Source organism: Ovis canadensis, chromosome 16 (assembly GCF_042477335.2).
Source record: "Ovis canadensis isolate MfBH-ARS-UI-01 breed Bighorn chromosome 16, ARS-UI_OviCan_v2, whole genome shotgun sequence".
Lineage (NCBI taxonomy): Eukaryota > Metazoa > Chordata > Mammalia > Artiodactyla > Bovidae > Ovis > Ovis canadensis.
The window spans coordinates 39,093,518-39,114,538 of NC_091260.1; the positions used below are offsets into that span (position 1 = coordinate 39,093,518).

The 21,021-nt window shown below is 40.3% G+C and overlaps 1 protein-coding gene across 1 annotated transcript in view; it reads right to left on the minus strand.

The window, feature by feature from the left end:
* The window catches only part of ITGA2 (integrin subunit alpha 2), a 109,143-nt gene that overhangs the window by 61,443 nt on the left and 26,679 nt on the right, over nucleotides 1–21,021 (minus strand). Inside the window, exon 2 of the mRNA XM_069556563.1 lies at nucleotides 15,714–15,834. Coding sequence (XP_069412664.1) covers nucleotides 15,714–15,834 — 121 coding nt within the window. The remainder of the gene's footprint in view (nucleotides 1–15,713; nucleotides 15,835–21,021) is intronic.

Below are 21,021 nucleotides of genomic sequence, written 5' to 3' on the forward strand. Positions count from 1 at the left end.
ATTCTGTGCGACCCCATAGACGGCAGCCCACCAGGCTTCCCCATCCCTGGGATTCTCCAGGCAAGAACACTGGAGTGGGTTGCCATTTCCTTCTCCAATGCATGAAAGTGAAAAGTAAAGGTGAAGTCGCTCAGTCGTGTCCGACCCTCAGCGACCCCATGGACTGCAGCCTTCCAGGCTCCTCCATCCATGGGTTTTCCAGGCAAGAGTACTGGAGTGGGTTGCCATTGCGTGGCTACCATATTGCTCAGTATAGCTCTAAAGAATGAAATAATATTAAAACCTAAAGCAAGAACTAACATTTGTTGAGTGTCTTCCATGCCCTGAGCACTTTCATATGTTATTTAGGGAGCATAAGTTATCTAAGTGGCTTTATGTTTTACTGTCTATATAAGGGAATGCTCAGCAAAAATACAGAGTGAGTATACTGTGGGTCTCTCCTTATGTGCATTGTGTTTATAGCTGGAATACAGAAGCAGAGGTCAGAGATATGTGCTAACATTTTCCTTTTGGATAGTTTCACTTCCTACAGAGCTTTCCAAAAAGATACTAAGCATTTCCTTGTAGAATAACGGGACATTTCTGGCCAAGAATGGACAGAAAGAGTCCATTTAACAGTCTGATCTTTAGAAACTCCTGTAGGTTAACTACTCAGCAGCAACCAGTAACTAAGGAAGCATATTTGACTCAATGTTTTTTCCTTGTCAAAGTTGGGAAAGATTAGATTATTGATTTATGAAACTGAAATTCTTTCATGATACTTCTGTCTAAATATTTTGTCATTACTGATTAAACAAAATGTGCTCAATTAAGTGCTATAGTGAACTAAGAGAAGTCTAAGGCACGTTTATGTCTACTAAATGTAGTAAAACTGTTTTAAAAAATAACAAATAAAAAATAATAATCATAATGAATGGAAAGATATCAATAAATTGCTCTTCTTGAAAAAAATTTAAACGGTCAAAGGAAGCTAACATGGACATGGAAGGATGAAGCTGGTAGCTGGCATTCTTATCAGAGGGAGCAGCATAAACAATCATGGAAAGAGCGAAATACAAATTATTTTGAAAGAGTTAATGATTCAGTAATAATCGTCTCCCCTTATCTTATACAAATATTCTCAAGCAAGTATTTTGTAGAGGATTCTAGAAGACTTTAAACCAGTTAACTTTGATTACAGTTAGAGTTGCAAGTTTTTGTCTTCTCATGAGTAGATAACTTTACCTAATTTATCTGTTAAAATATTGTCTATAGAAACCATCTACAAGACAAAAAGACCGCCTAATGAATAGGAGAAAATATTTGCAAATGCTAAGACCGATAAGGGATTAATGTACAAAATATAGAAACAGCTCCTACAACTCAACATCAAAGGGGAAAAAAAAAAACTAAAAAAAGGGCAGAAAACCTGAATATACATTTTACAAAGAAGACATACAGATGGCCAACAGGCACACAAAAAGATCCTTAAGATCATTAATTACCACAGAAATGCAAATTAAAACCACAATGAAATATCACTTCATACCTGTCAGAATAGCTATCATCAAAAAGACCACAAATAAGGAATGTTAGTGAGGATACAGAAAAAAAGGGAACTCTACGACACTGTTGGTGGTAATGTAAATTGGTGCAGTCACTGTGAAAAACTGCGGAGGTTGCACAAAAATGAAAAACTGAACTATCTTATGACCCAGCGATTCTACTCCTGGGTGTATACCTGGAAAAAAAAAATGAAAATGCTCATTTGAAAAGATATGTGCACATCAATGTTCATAGCAACATTATTTACAATTGTCAAGATATAAAAGCAACCTAAGTGCCCATCAATAGATGATTGGATAAAGAAATGTGGCATATACATATACGCACATACATACATACACACATATGTAGGTAAAGAGTCTGCCTGCAGTGCAAGAGAGTTGGTTTGATCCCTGGGTCCAGAAGATCTCCAGAGAAGGGAATGGCAACCTACTCCAGTATTCTTCCCTGGAGAATTCAGTGGACAGAGGAGCCTGGAGGGCTGCAGACAGTCGCAAAGAGTTGGACATGACTGAGCAACTTTGACTTTCACATACACCTACAGTGGAATACTACTTAATCATAAAAAGGATGCCATTTTTATTATCAAACTTTATTTTAAAAATTTAGCATGCAGTCTATTTGATTGAATGAATTTTTAACTATAGAATATAGTTGGTCTGCTATAGGATAATGCAGCTCACATCACAAGTTCAACTTAAACCTTGAATTTGGAGTAAAGCACATAAGACTCTTGCTAAATGTCCTCAATCACCACTTTGTTGCCCTTTGGGGAAAGAAAATCCAGAGGTAGTGGTTGGAGATAGATGCTGCTGCTGCTGCTGCTAAGTCACTTCAGTCGTGTCCGACTCTGTGCGACCCCATGGACTGCAGCCCACCAGGCTTCCCCATCCCTGGGATTCTCCAGGCAAGAACACTGGAGTGGGTTGCCATTTCCTCCTCCAATGCATGAAAGTAAAAAGTGAAAGTGAAGTCGCTCAGTCATGTCTGACTCTTAGCGACCCCATGGACTGCAGCCCACCAGGCTCCCCCATCCATGGGATTTTCCAGGCAAGAGTACTGGAGTGGGGTGCCATTGCCTTCTCCAGGGAATAGATGCTACTTAAGTAGAATTCCACACGAGCTATTTTAAAATGTAAACTGTTTTCAATCTGAATTTTTGATTAATTTTCAGCTAATAATTTCTAATGGTAACATTATAACAAGGTTTTATAAACATGCATCTGTAATTTTTATTTTAGTCACAAATACAGTTTTTTTGCCGAAAAAAGAGAAAAAATGACATTTTGCCATTTGAAACAACATAAATGGACTTGAAGGTATTATGCCAAGGGAAATATGTCAAACAGAGAAAGACAAATACTGTGAGATATCACTTATATGTGGACTCTAAAAAAATAAAACAAACTAGTGACTATGACACAAAAGAAACAGACTCATGGATATAGAGAAGAAACTAGTGGCAACCAGTGGGGAGGGGGAGGAGGAGGCACTGTTATGTATAAAACAAACAAGCTGTAAGGATACATAGCACCATACAGGAAATAAAGTCAATACTTTATAATAACTCTAAATGGAATATAACCTTTAAAAACTGTGAACCACTATGTTGTACACCTGAAACTTTTACATTTGTTAATGTAATGTTGTACCTCAACTATACCTCAATTAAAAAGTAACACATCAAAATATTGCCTATAAAGAGGAATGCAATAGCACCAGACATATAGGTTAAGATTTCTGAAAAAGATAGAAATGGATATGTTGGCTATAAGTCCCAATATTTGGCTTAGTGAAGGAAGAGAATCAAGGAGCAGGATTTGTAGTGCATGTTTGAGCAGATCTGATGTTCTTCAAGTTCATGACAACTCAGAGAAAATTAGGAAACTTATGAGAATTCTGTATTGTAAAAACTATCTTCCAGCAGCTTGATTTTCTCCATTTGTACAAGTCTGTGGTCTTCATTCCATAGTGGGACTATACAGAATTACCTCTAATCTTTGTGTGCAGGATACATTTTAAAATTTAAGAAAGAGACTGAAAAATGAAAAAGGATATATATACATATAAAATGGAATCAACTTGCTGTACATTTGAAACTAACAACATTATAAATCAACTATGATAAAAAAATTTTTTTAATTAAAAAAAGAAAGAAAGAGATAATTTGGCCTTTGCTTTATTTTCCAGGCCTGTTTTCTTCTACTTCCCTGAAATTCTGTATTTTAGTCATTAGACTCTGATCTGGTGGAGCAGCTGGGTTCTTCTTGCTTCTAAACTTTAACATGTGCTGTTCCCTGACTGGAAAAATTTTGCTCATTACTTAGTTCTCCCATTAGACAACCACTTCCTCCAAGAAGTCACCTGGTTCTTCTACATTTGAGCAAGGTAGATTGCCTAAGTAATTTCTTAGCCTCTGAGCTTTTCATCACATTACCCTGTAAGGGCCTGCTCCCTGACTAAATACCACTCACCCCCACCCCTGCCCCCCATGGAGGAAAAGTCCATGGGGACTAGGAATCCTGCCTATAGCACTGAGTGACTAGGTGTCAAAGGAATGAATGAAAAAAACGAGTGAAGAAACAAATGGGTGATTGAGTCAACATTATTTTTTAAAATTTCTATTAGAGTTTAGTTGATTTGCAATGTTGTGTCGATTCTACATTATTACCTGGCGCTTCCCTTGTGGCTCAGCTGGCAAAGAATCCACCTGCAATGTGGGAGACCTGGGTTTGATCCCTGGGTTGGGAAGATCCCCTGGAGAAGGGAAAGGCTACCCACTCCAGTATTCTTGGACTCTATAGTCCATGGGGTCACTAACAGTCAGACACAACTGAGCGAATTTCACACACACACACACACGAGAATTCTCTTGTTAAGGAAAAGTTGAATAGAAAATTTTTATTTCTTTTTGTCTGAATTAAAGATAAAACAAGCAAAATAAGAGGTGAAAAAACTCCACCGAGTTGAGAAGAAAGCATTATATGGGTACTCTTCGGTCAATTGCTCCTGATTCAGTCTCCACGTAGCTACCACGTGTCAGACGCACATCTTTAGTTTTTAAACAAAGGCTGACTGTGGAGTCTGTAGGGAACAACATAGCACCTTATAGCAAGAATCTATAACAAAAAGTGTGGCTTTGCCCCTTTAAACTGTGGGAATTTATATTAATGACAGCAAATCTTACAACAACTGATGCTGTATAGGAGGCTTTCTGAACATTATTAAGTTCCTTTGCCAAATGGGTCTGAGATTATTTTATCTCCATTTTATAGATGGAATCGCCGAGAGAGACGAGCAACTTACTAATATTCACATGGGTCGTGAAAGCCAAGCATAACTGATTCTGACATCCAAGCTCTTAACCCTTAGGCTATTTATTCTCTTTCCTAAATAGTGGCAAGAAGGCCTGGCAAAGGGCCCAGGTTGGGAAAACTGTCTGAACAGATGAGTCGGCTTCCAGAATCATAAAGGAGTAAAAACTGGAAACTGAGGGTCAGACACACACCTACTGAGACGTGGGTTGTAGGCCCTGGATGTGCTGTGTACAGTCAGGTAAGAACAGCATGTGTTCAGACAGTACCAAGCATGATCATTCAGGCAGCTTCTGTTGTACACCTTTCCTATCTATCCTTAGCTTATTCCAGAGAAACACACCGAGAAACATAAGTTGAGTGCTTCTCAGCTAAAATTTAATCATTTTGTTCTTCTGGGCCTCCAGCCGTAGAGCTGCATCACTAGCTACGCGTTTTCTCAGTGAGAAAGCTCGAAAGGCCACCTGCTGTTTCCTAGTAAGTCTTCCCTGGACACTGTCTCGGCCTCCCTTCCACCTCACCCCAGAATTCAGGGTTGGATAACCTCATGGTGCTGGGGGGTTATGACATCTCTACCACCACCGTGAGAATTAGGGTCCCTGCCCCTGCTCCCATTCATCAGACAAGAAGAAATGAAGCCTCTGTGCAGCTATATGCCATTTAATGAGAAATTCATGACAGGGCTTGAGAGTCTCACACAGAATGCATAGAAATCTCTGGCGGCACCACCCCATATTAAACTCTTACCACAAAACAGTAGAGGACAGTGGCAACCAGACCATCATGTCTGTTGAAGAACAGCAATGGTGTTCTCACTGTGTATGACTCATTCTTTAACTACTGAGAACCACATTAGTAAGTAGGTAGTCATAGGTCATACTAGCGATTACAGGGAAGGTTTGAAAATCCACTGCCCACCTCCTTTTTTGGCAGTGTTTCCAGCAGATTCTCCTCCTGTCTTGCATCCAGTGAAATCCTCGTTCCTGACAACTCTCCCTCAAAAGGAGAGGTTATGACATCACCCGTGGCTACGCCGAGGGAACTGTGACATTCTCAAATTAATCAGACAGGAAGATGAGGGAGGCAGGTATATTTATCTACAAAAGTTTATGTAATCAGCTAGAGCAGGAAGAAACATGCAGGGAGAGAACGTTATAAAGGTGGGGGACAAGACACCTCAGCGGGTAAACTAAGTGTGGCGAAGCCTCTCTGAAGTAACAGATTTAATTTAACCACAACCAGGCAAAGAGCTGCATGAACAGTTGTGTGTGCTGATTCTCAAAACAGAACAAAATCCCAAGATATAAACTTCTCTTTTCCTACAGTGAAACTGGGAATTCTTCCAAGACTACTTAAAATAACACTTACTGTTCAATTATCTTGTGGGAAAATAGTGATTATATAGAGTTCCAAAACATAGCCAATTTGCCCACCTCCAGTGGAATTCAAAATACTTTGTTTAGTTAGTAAATAGTATTTATGGTGGTGTAGGTAGTTTTAAACCCACAATCCAGGGGCTGTTATAAATATCTTCCTTTGGTCTGTGAGTCTCTAAACTCTCCAAGCATTTCTTTGATACTAGAGATTTTCCCAGAGATTACCAACAGAGGTGCACTTAAAATACTAGGGCAAAGCATGTTTTATTTGATTAAATACATGTTTCTTGAGGTCCTAGGAGACTGACATGTTGTACAACTCTAAGGAGTTCCATTCCCACATGAATGGTGTACCTGGGCCTTGTGCAGTGTACAACCTGTGAAGCTGTACATGGTAGCCAGGCAAACTATGTGCCAGACTCAATTCTAGGCACTGGGGATACATTAGTGACTATAAATTAGTCAAAAATTTACGGCCCCAGACTTCTCTGGTGGTACAGTGGATAAGAGTCTGCCTGCCAATGCAGGGGACTTGGGTTCTATCCCTGGTCTGGGAAGATTCCACATGCATGGAGCAGATATACCCACGCTGCACAACTCCTGAGCCTGCATTCTAGAGCTGGAATGCCTGTAGCCCTTGTGCTACAGCTGCTGAAGCCCATGCACCTAAAGCCTGTGCTTCACGACAAGAGAAGTCATCAAAATGAGAAGCTGCAACAAATAGGGGCCCCATTTGCCTCTGCTAGAAAGCCCATGCCCAGTACAACTAAAAATAAATAAACATATTAATAAATACATAAAATTAAAAAAATTATGGCCTCACAGAAGTTACCTTCTAGGGGGGAAAAACAGACAATAAACGTAATGAGCAAGTAAGACATATGGTAATGGTGATCAGTACTTTGTGGGACAAGTGAGGAGGGCAGAGTCAAGAGCGTGGGGTGGAGGGTGTTGCAATCTTTATTAGGAGGGCCAGGAAAGTGTCACTGAGGAGGTGACGTTTACGTAAAGAGTTGAAGGAGGGAAAGGAGTAACATCTTAAGACTCTGGTGGAAGAGAAGTCCTGACTATGAGAACAACAGGTGCAAAGCCCTGTGGCTGGTACAGAATGCACGAGGGGGAAATGGTGGGAGATGAGGTCATGTTAGTAATGGGCCTGGATCACAGATAGCCTTGTATGAAATTGTAAGGACTTGTTTTTTCCTCTGAGTGGAAATATGAGAAAGCCACTGGAGGGTTTTGAGCACGGTATTGAGACGATCTGACACTTTTTAGGAGGATTTTGAAGGTTCCTCCGTTGAGAATGATTGCATGGGAGTGGAGGTGGAGCAGGTGAAGCACTTAGAAGGCACGTGGCACGATGCAGGCAAGAGCTGATGCCAGGCTCCTGTGGGGCTGGCAGAGGGAAGGTGGTGACAAGGTGGTAACAATATATTGTAAATTTATTTTGAAGGTAGGACCAGCAGTATTTCTTGAGAAGTTAGTTTTTGAATGAAAACAAAGCAAAGGGTAACCCCAAGGTTGTCGGCAAGAATTAAAAGTAACCAAGTGGCCATTGTCAGATAAGGAGGATATGGTCAGTAGAGCAAGACTCCAGCAAAGGAAGCTCAGAAGTTCAGAGGGAGGTATTTTCAGTTGGAAATGTCTATCAGCCACCCACAGAGTTGTTTTGTCTGGCAGTAGAAGCCTACTAAATGTAACACCCACATTAAGATGAGGCATTTCAAAGCCTATAGCTTATAAATAAATATGAATATTATTCCTTATACTGTTTAGTTCCAGGCCACTGACAACACAAGGAATCCAGTGAGTTCCATATGGCTACTTGCTTGGAACATAAAAGGAGTTTGTCATGGGAAGAATTCACCTGTAACGATTTCCCATCTCTAGGAAGGAAGAAGACAGGTAAGAGTTCATTTTTAGCTCTTGGTTGGGAAGCACTGCTACTATAATTTATGAGCTAAACTCTAGCATATGTTTCAAGGCAATTTCAGCCTCCTGGCCTCATTGTGCTGCCCCAGACTTCTCTGGCTGCCAGGCTGCTTCCTCAAACAGTGGGATGGCTACATCCTCAAGATCTTTCAGTCCCCCGACGCAGAGTCCACTGACCCCATTATTGCTAGAACATCTTAAGCCTATAATAGTTTTATCTCACAAAACCCTGGAAATCAGCTCTTGAACTGGAAGCAAATGAATCAATAAAAACTGATTCTGTTACACTGACGCATCCAACATGAAGTTTTCCTGAAGTTAAAATAAAAAGCCAAAACAATCAATTTAATGCCTTGTGACGATATAAATTCCACATGCTTGTGCCCCGGTGGGGAGGAAAGGAATGCTTTTAAGGTCACACATTTTTATGTCTCAAAATCCATGAGACAGTACCTTTTAAATAGATGCTTCAGCAGATAGCTATCAATGGAAAGAACTGGAAAAGCAACAATATTTGTAAACTATAGTTTATAAGGCACATAAGGAAATATTCCTGTTTCCATATAAAGAAATCCAACTCTAAGAGTTTGATTGGCAACAGAGCCTAGATGTGCACCTACGTCCTTTCACTCCAAACCTCCAGTTCTTTCTGTCATACTAAGCTGGCTTAGAACCCTTCCAGGAGAGCTATCACTGTGGTTCCATCATCTGGGTCCTAACCAAATTAACAAATAGGTCCCACCTATGCCACTTCGCATTTACCAGATCCTTCTTAAGACAGAGTCAATGGATGGAAAGTTTCAGACAAGTATCCACCAGAAAGGGGGGGGGGGGTGCGTGAGAATGTGTGTGGGAGTGTGTGTGTGAGTGGGTGTGGGAGTGTGTGTGTGAGTGTGTGTGTGTCCCAGCATCATCATGAATGAACTTGTTCTGAAAACAGACCTTCAGGCATTAACACAGAGGGAAGCTTAAAACGATAAAACTAGGTGGTGAGTGAGGCTAAATGTGAAAAACTGATTCTTTTGAAAAAACCCTGATGCTGGGAAAGATTGAAGGCGGGAGGAGGAGGGGCCAACAGAAGATGAGAGGGCTGGATGGCATCACCGACTCAATGGACATGAGTTTGGGAAAACTCCGGGAGTAGGTGATGAACAGGGAGGCCTGGTGTGCTGCAGACATGACTGAGCAACTGAACTGAACTGACTGAGGCGGCGAGGCATGGAGGATTTTCACAGATCATTGAAGGTCTCCAGAGTCTCTGGCTCAGAAGATCTATTCCATAGGCAAGTCACAAAAGGTGGGCATGTATGTGTGACCCTGTTTGTGGATACACCTACAAATTTGTGTCCAGAGCTGGGGAAGGAAGAAGTTAGTTGGAGCAGGGAATATTTAAAGTGCCCTTTCTAATATAATGCAAATCATTGAAAAAAATGTAGCCATAAAGATGATTTTAACTTAGTGGAAAAAAATTAGCAACTATGGTGTGACAAAGATAGGTAAATCAACACTGGAGTGGTCTACGGGGCTCTAAAAGGAACTTGGTTGCCTATCTACCCTGGCCCTACTGCCAGCCATGGGAAAGTCATTGTTGACAGGAGACACACCACTTTGTAGACCTAGTAATAGTGTTAGTTTAAGTATATGACAATAGCATAATAATTAGCCATAAAAATATTAATGGTAAGTTTTCTAAACTTAAAAATACAAGAATATATTACAGTCAGACTTCTAAGCCTTTGTAGAGTCAAAAATATGACTAAGTTAGAAGTTGGTGAAAATAACTGAAATGTAATAGAACAAAAAGAAATATATATGTCATGGATTTAAAATAAAGCCAAACCTTATGAATAAACAAAGTAAGCATGTTAAATGGCACTGCCAGAAAAACCTAATAGCAAGAGAATTTTATCTTTATGAAGAGATATAAAGGATGATATTGGATTTTATCTTTATGAAGAGATATAAAGGATGATATTGGCTGATATCTAAAGGCTGTATAATGAAAGACAAAGATGATTATTTTGGAAAAGGGATCAGAACAGCATTCTTGGCCAGGAAGAAGAAGAAATGGACAAAAATTAATCTAATATTGCATGGGAGCTAATCCGTGACAGAAGAGAAATGGCTGAGGAGGAAGTGGTGGGTGGACAGAGGTGGGGAGGAACGAGTCATTAAAAATCCTGATTTTGCTTCTAGATGTGTTTACACAGAGCTCAATGGCACCCCACTCCAGTACTCTTGCCTGGAAAATCCCATGGACAGAGGAGCCTGGTAGGCTGCACTTTTGGGGTCACTAAGAGTCAGACACAGCTGAGCGACTTCACTTTCACTTTTCACTTTCATGCATTGGAGAAGGAAATGGCAAACCACTCCAGTGTTCTTGCCTGGAGAATCTCAGGGACAGGGGAGCCTGCTGGGCTGCCATCTATGGGGTCGCACAGTTGGACACGACTGACGCGGCTTAGCAGCAGCAATGAGAGTATCTCATATATGCACAGTAGTTTAGTTTTTGAAGTGCTTTACTTTTATTCTCTCACAAGGCACTAAAAACTTCTGGTTTGGTCAGGATGCCTTTTTCTTTGTGATCCAGAGAGGCTCTGTTACTCTTCCAAAGTCACCCAGCTGATGGTGGGGAAGCTGAGGATAAAAACCCTTTTGTTCTAGCTCTTGGCTCATCTGACAAATCTCTGTCTATCAGAGAATGAAAAGACAGATGGGAACTGTCATCCCCGGTAACACTTTTTATAACAATTTTTAATTCAAAATGCTGAATGAAGTTCATCTTACTTTATAAACTTCACATGAAAATTATATTTAAATATTATTTATAAATGCCAATTACATTCTCCCATGTTCTTCCCTGGACACTTGAAAAAACATGCCCACTTGGAACACCTTATTTCTGTACTAATCTGTGTGTGTGCATGCTAAGTCACATCAGTCGTGTCCAACTCTTTGAGACTTTATGGACTGTAGCCCACCAGACCCCTCGGTCTGTGGGATTCTCCAGGCAAAAGTACTGGAGTGGGTTGCTATGCCCTCTTCCAGGGGATCTTCCTGACTCAGGGATTGAACACGTGTCTCTTGTGGCTCCTGCACTGCAGGTGGATTCTTTACCTCTGAGCCACCGGGGAAGCTGCTTGTAGTAATCTACCCTATGCATATTACTTCTTAGCTCTGTAAACTTAGACGACTAACAAAGCTTTCTAAGTCTCACCCCTTTATCACTTATAAAATGGGTAATAATTTGACAAAACCCTTAGAGTCATCATGAGTATTATGTGTTGGCTAAGAATTTACTAGTACTGATATTGCCAATATACTATATGACATAATCATTGCTGTTTGTGCAGAATTGAATGTTACTTCTCTATTGTTTATCTAAAATTCCCTTATAAGAGGTATCTCATACACCCTGTTATATTTATAATACACATAATGCTTTGCTATAATTTTTCTTACTTAAAAAGTAGAATCTATAATATGTATAGATGGAAGGGTTTTTATTTTTGGCTATGAAATATGTTCAGGGCTTCCCTGATGGCTCAGTGGCAAAGAATCTACCTGCAATGCAGGAGACACAGGAGATGCAAAAGTATAATAAATAAAACCCAGCAAAGGACTCGAGAGCATTTTGTTAAAATCTTATACATCCCTGTGCAAAATATGCCTATACATTCTTAGGAACATGGGGCACATGGAACAGATAAAGTTTGTACCTTGAAATAGCAGAGTGTGACTTAAGAAAACTCTTCCCTGGGTTGGGAAGATCCCCTGAAGGAGGAAATGGCAACCCACACTAGTACTCTTGCCAAAAAATTCCACGGAGAGAGGAGCCTGGCGGGCTCCAAAGGGTCACAGAGTTGGATATGACTGAGCAACTGAGTGAGCATGACACAATTCATTATATTTCTCCTTTTAAAGAGCAAGTGTGCACTGGTCCTCACTACAACAAGAAAATACATTTCAACAACTGGAAATACCCTCAATCCCAGACAGTCCTCGTCACACAAGAGATTGCAGTGTTCTAAGATTTTTGAGTCATACAATGAGTTCAGATGATTCTTGAGACAGGCCCTCAGATTAGACAAACAGAAACAGTACGTATCACCACAAGCTTCCAGGAAATGACTTTAAATGTATCACAGTCCTTTGTACAACTGTGATAAGGATTGCACCACCCACATCTGAACATCCTGTATATAAAATGACGGCTCCAAAGTAGGGTGACCCTTTGCCTACACTGGAGGGAGAACAGACCACAGCTTTACTTACAGGAAGAAGAGTGCTGTGGAGCTCTACTTGGGAGGTAATCATGCTTTTAAAATCATCCAGCTCATAAGAGACCATGAAAAAGTTTCAGGAACTTTCAAAGCATATCACTACTGTTTTTAAAGTAAAAGTCCACAGTGTAATAAAAGTATAATAAATAAAACCAGCAAAGGATTCATGATCACTTTGTTAAAATCTTATAGATCCCTGTGCGAAATATGCCAATACATTCTTAGAAACATGGGGCATATGGAACAGATAAAATCTGTACTTTGAAAATAGCAGAGTGTGACTTAAGAAAACTCAGGCTAGAGCTTTAAGTGAGTTTTCAGAGGGCAGGAAAGAGCTGAGAGATGAAGTTTGGGTTCAACAAGACAGACTGTAAAGAAAGTCAAAGTGAGCTGAGGAGAAAACTACCAGCACAGCAGCTTTATTTTTGTACTCCGTTTTTACAGTAAGGGAGTTAAAAAAATAGAGAGAGATGTGTGTGAGTATTACATATATAAAGTCTAAGGGAAAAAGACTCATAGTTATTAAAGGAATTCATAGTAATATCACTTTCTGTGCCCAAAGTTAACTTGATTAATATCAGAAGGAAAGTTAATGTTAAAACAGTCTTTCCCACATCTGCTACTCCCATAATGTCTGTGTGATTGTCATAAATTAGGAGTGGGGAGGGGCACAGTGCCAACTGTCAAAACAAATAGGCCATTCTGGATTCCAGGTTTCATAGTATTTTCCTTGATCCTGAGAGTCATGAAAGCTGCTGGTCCTAACCTCGGCCACCCCAGCACTGCAGCGTGAAAACCCACTCACACCTGGATCCTGCCCCAGCCCTGCCCTCTGGGCAAGGAACCCAGGTGGTGTCAACTAGTGAGAGCAGTCAGGAAGGAGCCCTGTCCCTCTAGCATCTCAGGTCTCAGGAAGGGAAAATGAGCTCTCGACAGTAAGTTAATACAGCAAGTGGCACTAGAGGAACGCAAATGCTGTTGACTATGGGGGTTGGCCTTTATGCCCCTGCATTATTCATGGCTGCCTGATCTGCACATCCATCCTCCTCACAGACTCTATTCCACACGCCTTAAAGTCAAGGTCCATGCTTTATACTTTCTGCCCCTCATATAGCATCCAGCCTGTGGTGCATTAGATCACATCCATGACTTGGATGTTAGGGGGCCAGATCAGGGAGGGACCTAGGCTAGCATGTCAGGCCAGCTTATGTTCTCTTTTCTTCCTGCTTCACACCCCCACAGGGTGTAGCCCCCAGGTAAGACCTCCCCTTCTCTGCTTCCTGGGGATGGAGTACGCACATACCAGCTGGTGGTTATACTAGGCTTGAGGAAAGAAGTCCTTGATAAGCCTTACCATACATCTAACAGAAAGCTCTGTGTTGACGTATCTTTCCGTAATGTCCTGAGAAGGTCAAGGCAGGATTTAGAAATGTCTGGTGTCCTTGGTCTTGAAACAACCCTGTCAGCACCAGATTCTCACCACAAATTAATACATTTGTCTTTTTAAACATTTTTATTTTATATTGGAATACAGTTGGTTAGCAATGTTATGTTAGTTTCAGGTGTCCAGCAAAGCGATTCATTTATACATATGCATACATCTATTCTTTTTCAAATTCTTTTCCCATTCAGGTTATGACCTAGTATTGAGCAGAGCTCCCTGGAATGTGTTTGTCTTCTAGCAATGCTTTCTGCACTTAAAGGGAATCCTGGAGAGAGAAAGGAGACAGGGCCCACTTGGCCAGGACTCTGCCTGCTAGATCTCTGTCACCTGTGTCTCTTTGGGTAACTTCCAACCCACAAAGTGGCCAGTGGCTGAGCTGCCAGCAATCCTTGACATCTCTAATAGCATCTATTGCTGATGGTGGCTCTTTCTCTGCCCCAGAAAAACTGTTACTTAAAAAGAATCACCTCAAGTTTAATGCCAGGTTGTCCTCAGCAAGGCCAAGCTTACGAAGTGGACCATCAGAACTTGTCTGAAGGTCTTGTTCAGCTTCTATGTCAGTCAGTCTACAAGACATCACTTTGTAGACTACCTCGAGTGAACCAGGTAGAACTAGGACTTTCATTCAGTAATCAAGAAAATAATTACTGACCCTCTACTCCACAGCAGCTGCCACTCTGGGTTCTGAGCACACACCAGTGCCCAAAGCAAGGTGCCTACACTCAGAGACAGAGCAGAAGATGGGTCATGGGTGTACAAACACATAAAGATAATTTCAGACAGTAACAATGGCTATTCAGAAAATAAAAGGCTAGAGACGACTGAAGCGGTTGTGAAGTGCTAATTCAGACAGGTTGGTTCCGAAAGGTCTCTTTGAAAAGGAGGCATTTGAGTTGAAACTGAGAGATAAGAGCCAAGATCTTCCGAAGACAGTCCCTTCTAGGAGAAAAGCAGTGCACCAAAGCTCTGAAGCAGGAACGAGTTAATACTCTTCTGCTTGTTCACCTCCAATCTTAAGACCCAGCTCAGGATTCACCTCCTCTACGATGCCTTCACAGACATACTACGCTCTTGAGTATCATTTCATTTTGTTTCCCTATCATACAGATAGGCACGCACCTAAATGTCAATCATTGGGATCCTGAATGTTTGTTGGAATTCCACTTTTTTAGAGCACCAGACATAAGTTCATGAAGGAAAAGGGGTATAAATTATAGCCCTTATTTGATAAGCTAATAACTGCCTATTTAATCATCAGAAAAATCTCTAAATGAGCCAGGATCTGCCGGGAGTTTTCTGCTGCAACAGGGAGCATGAATGTTTGCAGGGACCCTTGGTTACCTGGAGTAGGGAATGCTGACTTTAAATGAAGCCAGTAGACAAAGCTTTGCTGAAAGAGAAAATGTAGGGAACAATTCTGCCATCTAGAAATGGTCCAGAGGTAGCATTAGCTAGTAGAACACTTATAAAACCTAATGGATACCAGTTTACAGAGTAAGGAAGGAAGACAAATCTGTCCATCTACCTACCTGTCTTATCTGTTTATCTATCATCAAATGGTCAAAATCTTGTATTATGAATTCACAAAGGAATATTTAGAGAAAACTTTCTATCGAGGTTTTTTTTTTTAAAGTACTTTTAAGTCATTCCATTAATTATCAATCCGATATTTACCAAGTCTGAAAGAAAAATTCTTCATTTAAGGATATTTGAGGGCTACCAATTAATAACATTTTCATGCATCAATCTGAACAAGCAATTGTAGTCAGATATTAAATTTATTTAATGACTTTACTGAAAAGATAAAGAATGTTCTTACCAGTTGCCTTTTGGATTTATAAACTGCTGCACTGCATAGCCAAACTGTTCACTTGAAGGACCAGAAAATATCTTTGCTTTTGGGAGACCAACGTTGTATGCCACACAACAGTTTAAAATGCCTATTAGAGAAAAATGAAAACAGTCCATATTTACATTTTGTGAATATATGGTTGTAATATAATTCTCAAAGGCCACTTAAAAAAAAACTGGTTGAAATAATAATTATTCTCCATCAATGTTTACCAAGAGTTTTAAGTATTAATTTGAGGCCCTGGAAGCAAGCTAAATACGTTATGTGCACGATTCACTATTTCATTTGGCCTCATGGCAACTCTAGAATATGATTGCTATTATTATACTTGCTTTGCAGAAATTTCTGAAGTTGTTGGAAATACAGGTAGAAAGTCAAAAGGGAAGGCCAGGATAAGGCTGTCTGATTGAAGAGCTTGAACTCTTAAACCACATATTACCTTTACAGATTCTTAAGTAACTCTGGTTCTATTTGTCCTTCCTAATGAAAGAAGACTCTAAGCCACCCGAAGGCAGGGTCAGAGGGTTATCTTCTATTTCTCCTGAAAATCTTGACATGAACTCTATATGAAATGTCTGCTGGAAAAACATTGCTGACTACATCAAAGGAGGTTAAAAAAACCACACAGCTGCTTGAAAATTGTTTCATTTCTTTCAGAAGGGATCACTTTTGAGGATGAAAATGTAGGGAAAGGGGTCATGTGTTTTATTCCAGCAGGAACTACAGAAGTGGTTTTGCTTTTTGATGTTTCTTTCTGAATACTTGAGAAACAATATTCACTTTCAAAAACAACAAAGGCCCTGATAGGATAGATCTTTTTGAAAAACCTTGTTTTTGATGGAAAGAAAAGAGGGAAAAGAGGGGGCAATGAAGACCAGCCTCTCTGACACTGATGGCATTGACACTGGCTGTACTGCATTCTGGAGAAAGAAGGTAGTGTGGACACCAATGTTCTTCATAGAGATGGGATGGGGTTTCCCAGGTGGCACTAGTGGTAAAGAACTCACCTGCCAGTACAGGAAACATAAGAGACGTGGGTTTGATTCCTGGGTTGGGAAGATCCCCTGGAGAAGGAAATGGCAACCCACTCCAGTATTCTTGCCTGGAGAAGCCCCATGGACAGAGGAGCCTGGTGGGCTACAGTCCATGGGGCTGCAAAGAGTCAGACATGACTGAATCGACTTAGTGCATAGAGATGGGAACAGGCTTCAAGCTGTTTGAGATCAGTAGTTATCTTTGTAGACACTGAAGGCAATGTGAGTCCTTCAAAACTGACATCAACTATGTCAACTGTCAACTGAAAACTATGTGTCTTCACAAAGGAATACTCTACTTTCTGGGCAACACTGAAAGTGCGTTATTGTTTCCGGCATTGACAGGATGGAGGAAAAGGGCTGGCTCTCCTATTATGCCCCTGTACTTCGGGAGCAGATTCAGAAATGTGCTCCAAAGGAATAACGAGGTCAGTAATGAAGCTTTGGGGAATGAAAGTAGTTGATGTCCCTCTTCACATGCCAAAATCATTCCACCATAGGTGTGTTCACTCAAGAGTACACAGCTCACTATTGGCTATTTTTTTTAGAAATAATGTGCTGTCAGGAAGAGAAGGACAAATAATTTTCAAACACTCTAAAGCAAACACTACACAGCTTTACATTTGCAAATTTTCTCTTTAATATCATTTTTTCAAATACACCATCCACTATCCTTTTCAGGAAATTAAATGCAAGTGAAAATAACACAGTATTGGAAGCAGAGAACCAGAACTGACATTCAGAATACTGGTGTTTCCAATCAAGAGCTTAACTTTGCCCCATAGTACAGAACTCAGTAAATCTTATTTAAATATGTTACAAATTATCTAACAAATCAGTAAAAGTTTGGGGAGGTAATGCAAACTGTCCCCCTTTAAAATATATAATGCTTGAAAAGCCGCATATGGATATATATATATATATATATATATATATATGAAATGACCTCATTTTCTCCCCATTAATTAGACATTGGCAGATCATGTCATGACATGAAATCATGATAGGCTACATTTTATCACCTAGCAGTTAAATTTTACTACATATATATATGTGTGTGTGTGTGTGTGTGTGTGCATATACATTTATATATATACTATGTGTATACATATATACATGAACATGTATCAGTTCAGTTCACTTTAGTCACTCAGTCGTGTCTGACTCTTTGCAACCCCATGGACTACAGCGCCCCAGGCCTCCCTGTCCATCACCAACTCCCAGAGTCTACCCAAACTCATGTCTATTGAGTCTGTGATGACATCCAATCATCTCATCCTCTGTCATCCCCTTCTCCTCCTGCCCTCAATCTTTCCCAGCATCAGCGTCTTTTCAAATGAGTCAGCTCTTCGCATCAGGTGGCCAAAGTATTGGAGCTCCGGCTTCAACACCAATCCTTCTATACCCAGGACTGATTTCCTTTAGGATGGACTGGTTGGATCTCCTTGCAGTCCAAGGGACTCCCAAGAGTCTTCTCCAACACCACAGTTCAAAAGCATCAATTCTTTGGCCCTCAGCTTTCTTTATAGTTCAACTCTCACATCCATACATGACTACTGGAAAAACCATAGCCTTGACTAGATGGACCTTTGTTGACAAAGTAATGCCTCTGCTTTTTAATATGCTATCTAGGTTGGTCATAACTTTCCTTCCAAGGAGTAAGGGTCTTTTACTTTCATGGCTGTAATCACCATCTGCAGTGATTTTGGAGCCCCCAAAAATAAAGTCTGCCACTGTTTACACTGTTTCCCCAACTATTTGCCATGGCACCAGATGCCATGATCTTCATTTTCTGAATGTTGAGCTTTAAGCCAACTTTTCACTCTCCTTTTTCACTTTCATCAAGAGGTTCCTTAGTTCTTCTTCACTTTGTACCATAAGGGTAGTGTCATCTGCATATCTGAGGTTATTGATATTTCTCCCAGAAATCTTGATTCCAGCTTGTGCTTCATCCAGCCCATTCTTTCTAATGATGTACTCTGCACATAAGTTAAATAAGCAGAGTGACGATATACAGCCTTGACCTACTCCTTTTCCTATTTGGAACCAGTCTGTTGTTCCATGTCCAGTTCTAACAGCTACTTCCTGACCTGCATATAGGTTTCTCAAGAGGCAGGTCAGGTGGTCTGGTATTCCCATCTCTTTCAGAATTTTCCACAGTTGATTGTGATCTACACAGTCAAAGGCTTTGGCATAGTCAATAAAGCAGAAGTAGATGTTTTTCTGGAACTCTCTTGCTTTTTCCATGATTCAGCGGATGTTGGCAATTTGATCTCTGGTTCCTCTGCCTTTTCTAAAACCAGCTTGAACATCTGGAAGTTCACAGTTCACGTATTGCTGAAGCCTGGCTTGGAGAATTTTGAGCATTACTTTAGTAGCGTGTGAGATGAGTGCAATTGTGCGGTAGTTTGAGCATTCTTTGGCATTGCCTTTCTTTGGGATTGGAATGAAAACTGAGTTTTTCCAGTCCTGTGGCCACTGCTGAGTTTTCCAAATTTGCTGGCATATTGAGTGCAGCACTTTCCCAGCATCATCTTTCAGGATTTGAAATAGCTCAACTGGAATTCCATCACCTCCACTAGCTTTGTTTGTAGTGATGTTTCCCAAGGCCCACTTGACTTCACATTCCAGGATGTCTGGCTCTAGGTGAGTGATCACACCATCATGATTATCTTACACACATATATAAAATATTAGTTAAAATGTAAATCATATCATATTTCTGCTTAAAATACCCCCAATGTCTGTGAATAAAATCTAATTTCCTTACCACAGTTTCAAAAGTCCTTCATGATCTGGCCCCTATGTATCTGGTGACTTTCACTTTTCACCACCCTCTCCAATCACTGTATTCCAGCCACAATGGCTCTCCTTCTGTCCCTTGAACACATCCAGTTCACTCTGCTTATGGCCTTTGGAGCATCCAGACCCACTGCCTAGAGCAGTCTTCTCAACTCAGTATTTATGTCCTGCCATCGATCCATCATTCAGATCTTTGCTCAGATAGGTCTCTGCTATCCTTGTAGAGACTGCCCCTGACTCATCTACCAGTTTTCGTCCTCCTCGATCATCATGCTACTATCACTGCGCTTACCATCCGAAACGATCTCTGCTTGCCTAGTAAAACCTAAGCGACTTAAGAGTCCAGACCTTATTTCTTTTATTCACTGTTATTTTCTCAGCACCTAGGATAATATTTATTGTATGAAGTAAATTTTTAATAATATATGTTATTTGATGATGATATGGATATATCTCTTATTAAGAGAAGATAATTCATAATCACATCATTCTAATGCAAGTACAGGTAATTTGGATATACTATTTCCTTCTAATATTTTTTCCAATATATAAACCAAAATGTATACTCCCATGTGTAGCCTACTATTTCTTAATGCTTATGTTGGTCTGCCTACATCAGAATCATCTTGATTCATTTGATCCCCACAACAACACTGTGAAACAGCAAAACTAGGGAGGTTATTAGAGGTTAGACACCTTTCTTGCTCACTGTCACTCAGTTGGTGGCTGAGATCTGAGTCTTGGTCTGGCTTATCATGTCAAGCTTATAGTCCAGAATTTCTATTCATAAATAGTCTGCTCATTTTTCTCACAAAACATGATCTTCTCCATCACAATGCCTTCATCCCACTGATCCTAAATCTCTTCTTACCTGATACATCAATCCCTCCTTGAAGAGCCTGCCCCTTTTGATTAAGTCTCTCTGTTCTCTATACTTATTTTTTCACATATATATTTACAACTCACTATGTCACCATTTCACACTTAGCCTATGATGGCTAATTAGCTTTTACAAATTTAATGTAAGTATTCTAATTCAATGTCTATTTCCTCTTTACAATCCCACTGCTTACAGTAATGTGTTCCTATGTCTGTCATAACTTAACTGAATCATATGGAAAACGACAACCTACTTGGTTCATCCTGTTTCCTTACATCCTAAACATGCCCATATGCTAAGAAATGAATCATTCAAAAATATTTCTCCAATTCCTTTGTGCTAGGCATTTTCCTAAGTCTTGGGGACAGAAGCTTTTTAACTTATGTGCAGAGTATATCATGCAAAATGTTGGGCTGGATGAAGCACAAGCTGCAATCAAGATTGCCAGGAGAAATATCAATAACCTCAGACACACAGGTAACACCACCTTTACAGCAGAAAGTGAAGAAGAACTAAAGAGCCTGTTGATGAAAGTGAAAGAGAAGAGTGAAAAAGTTGG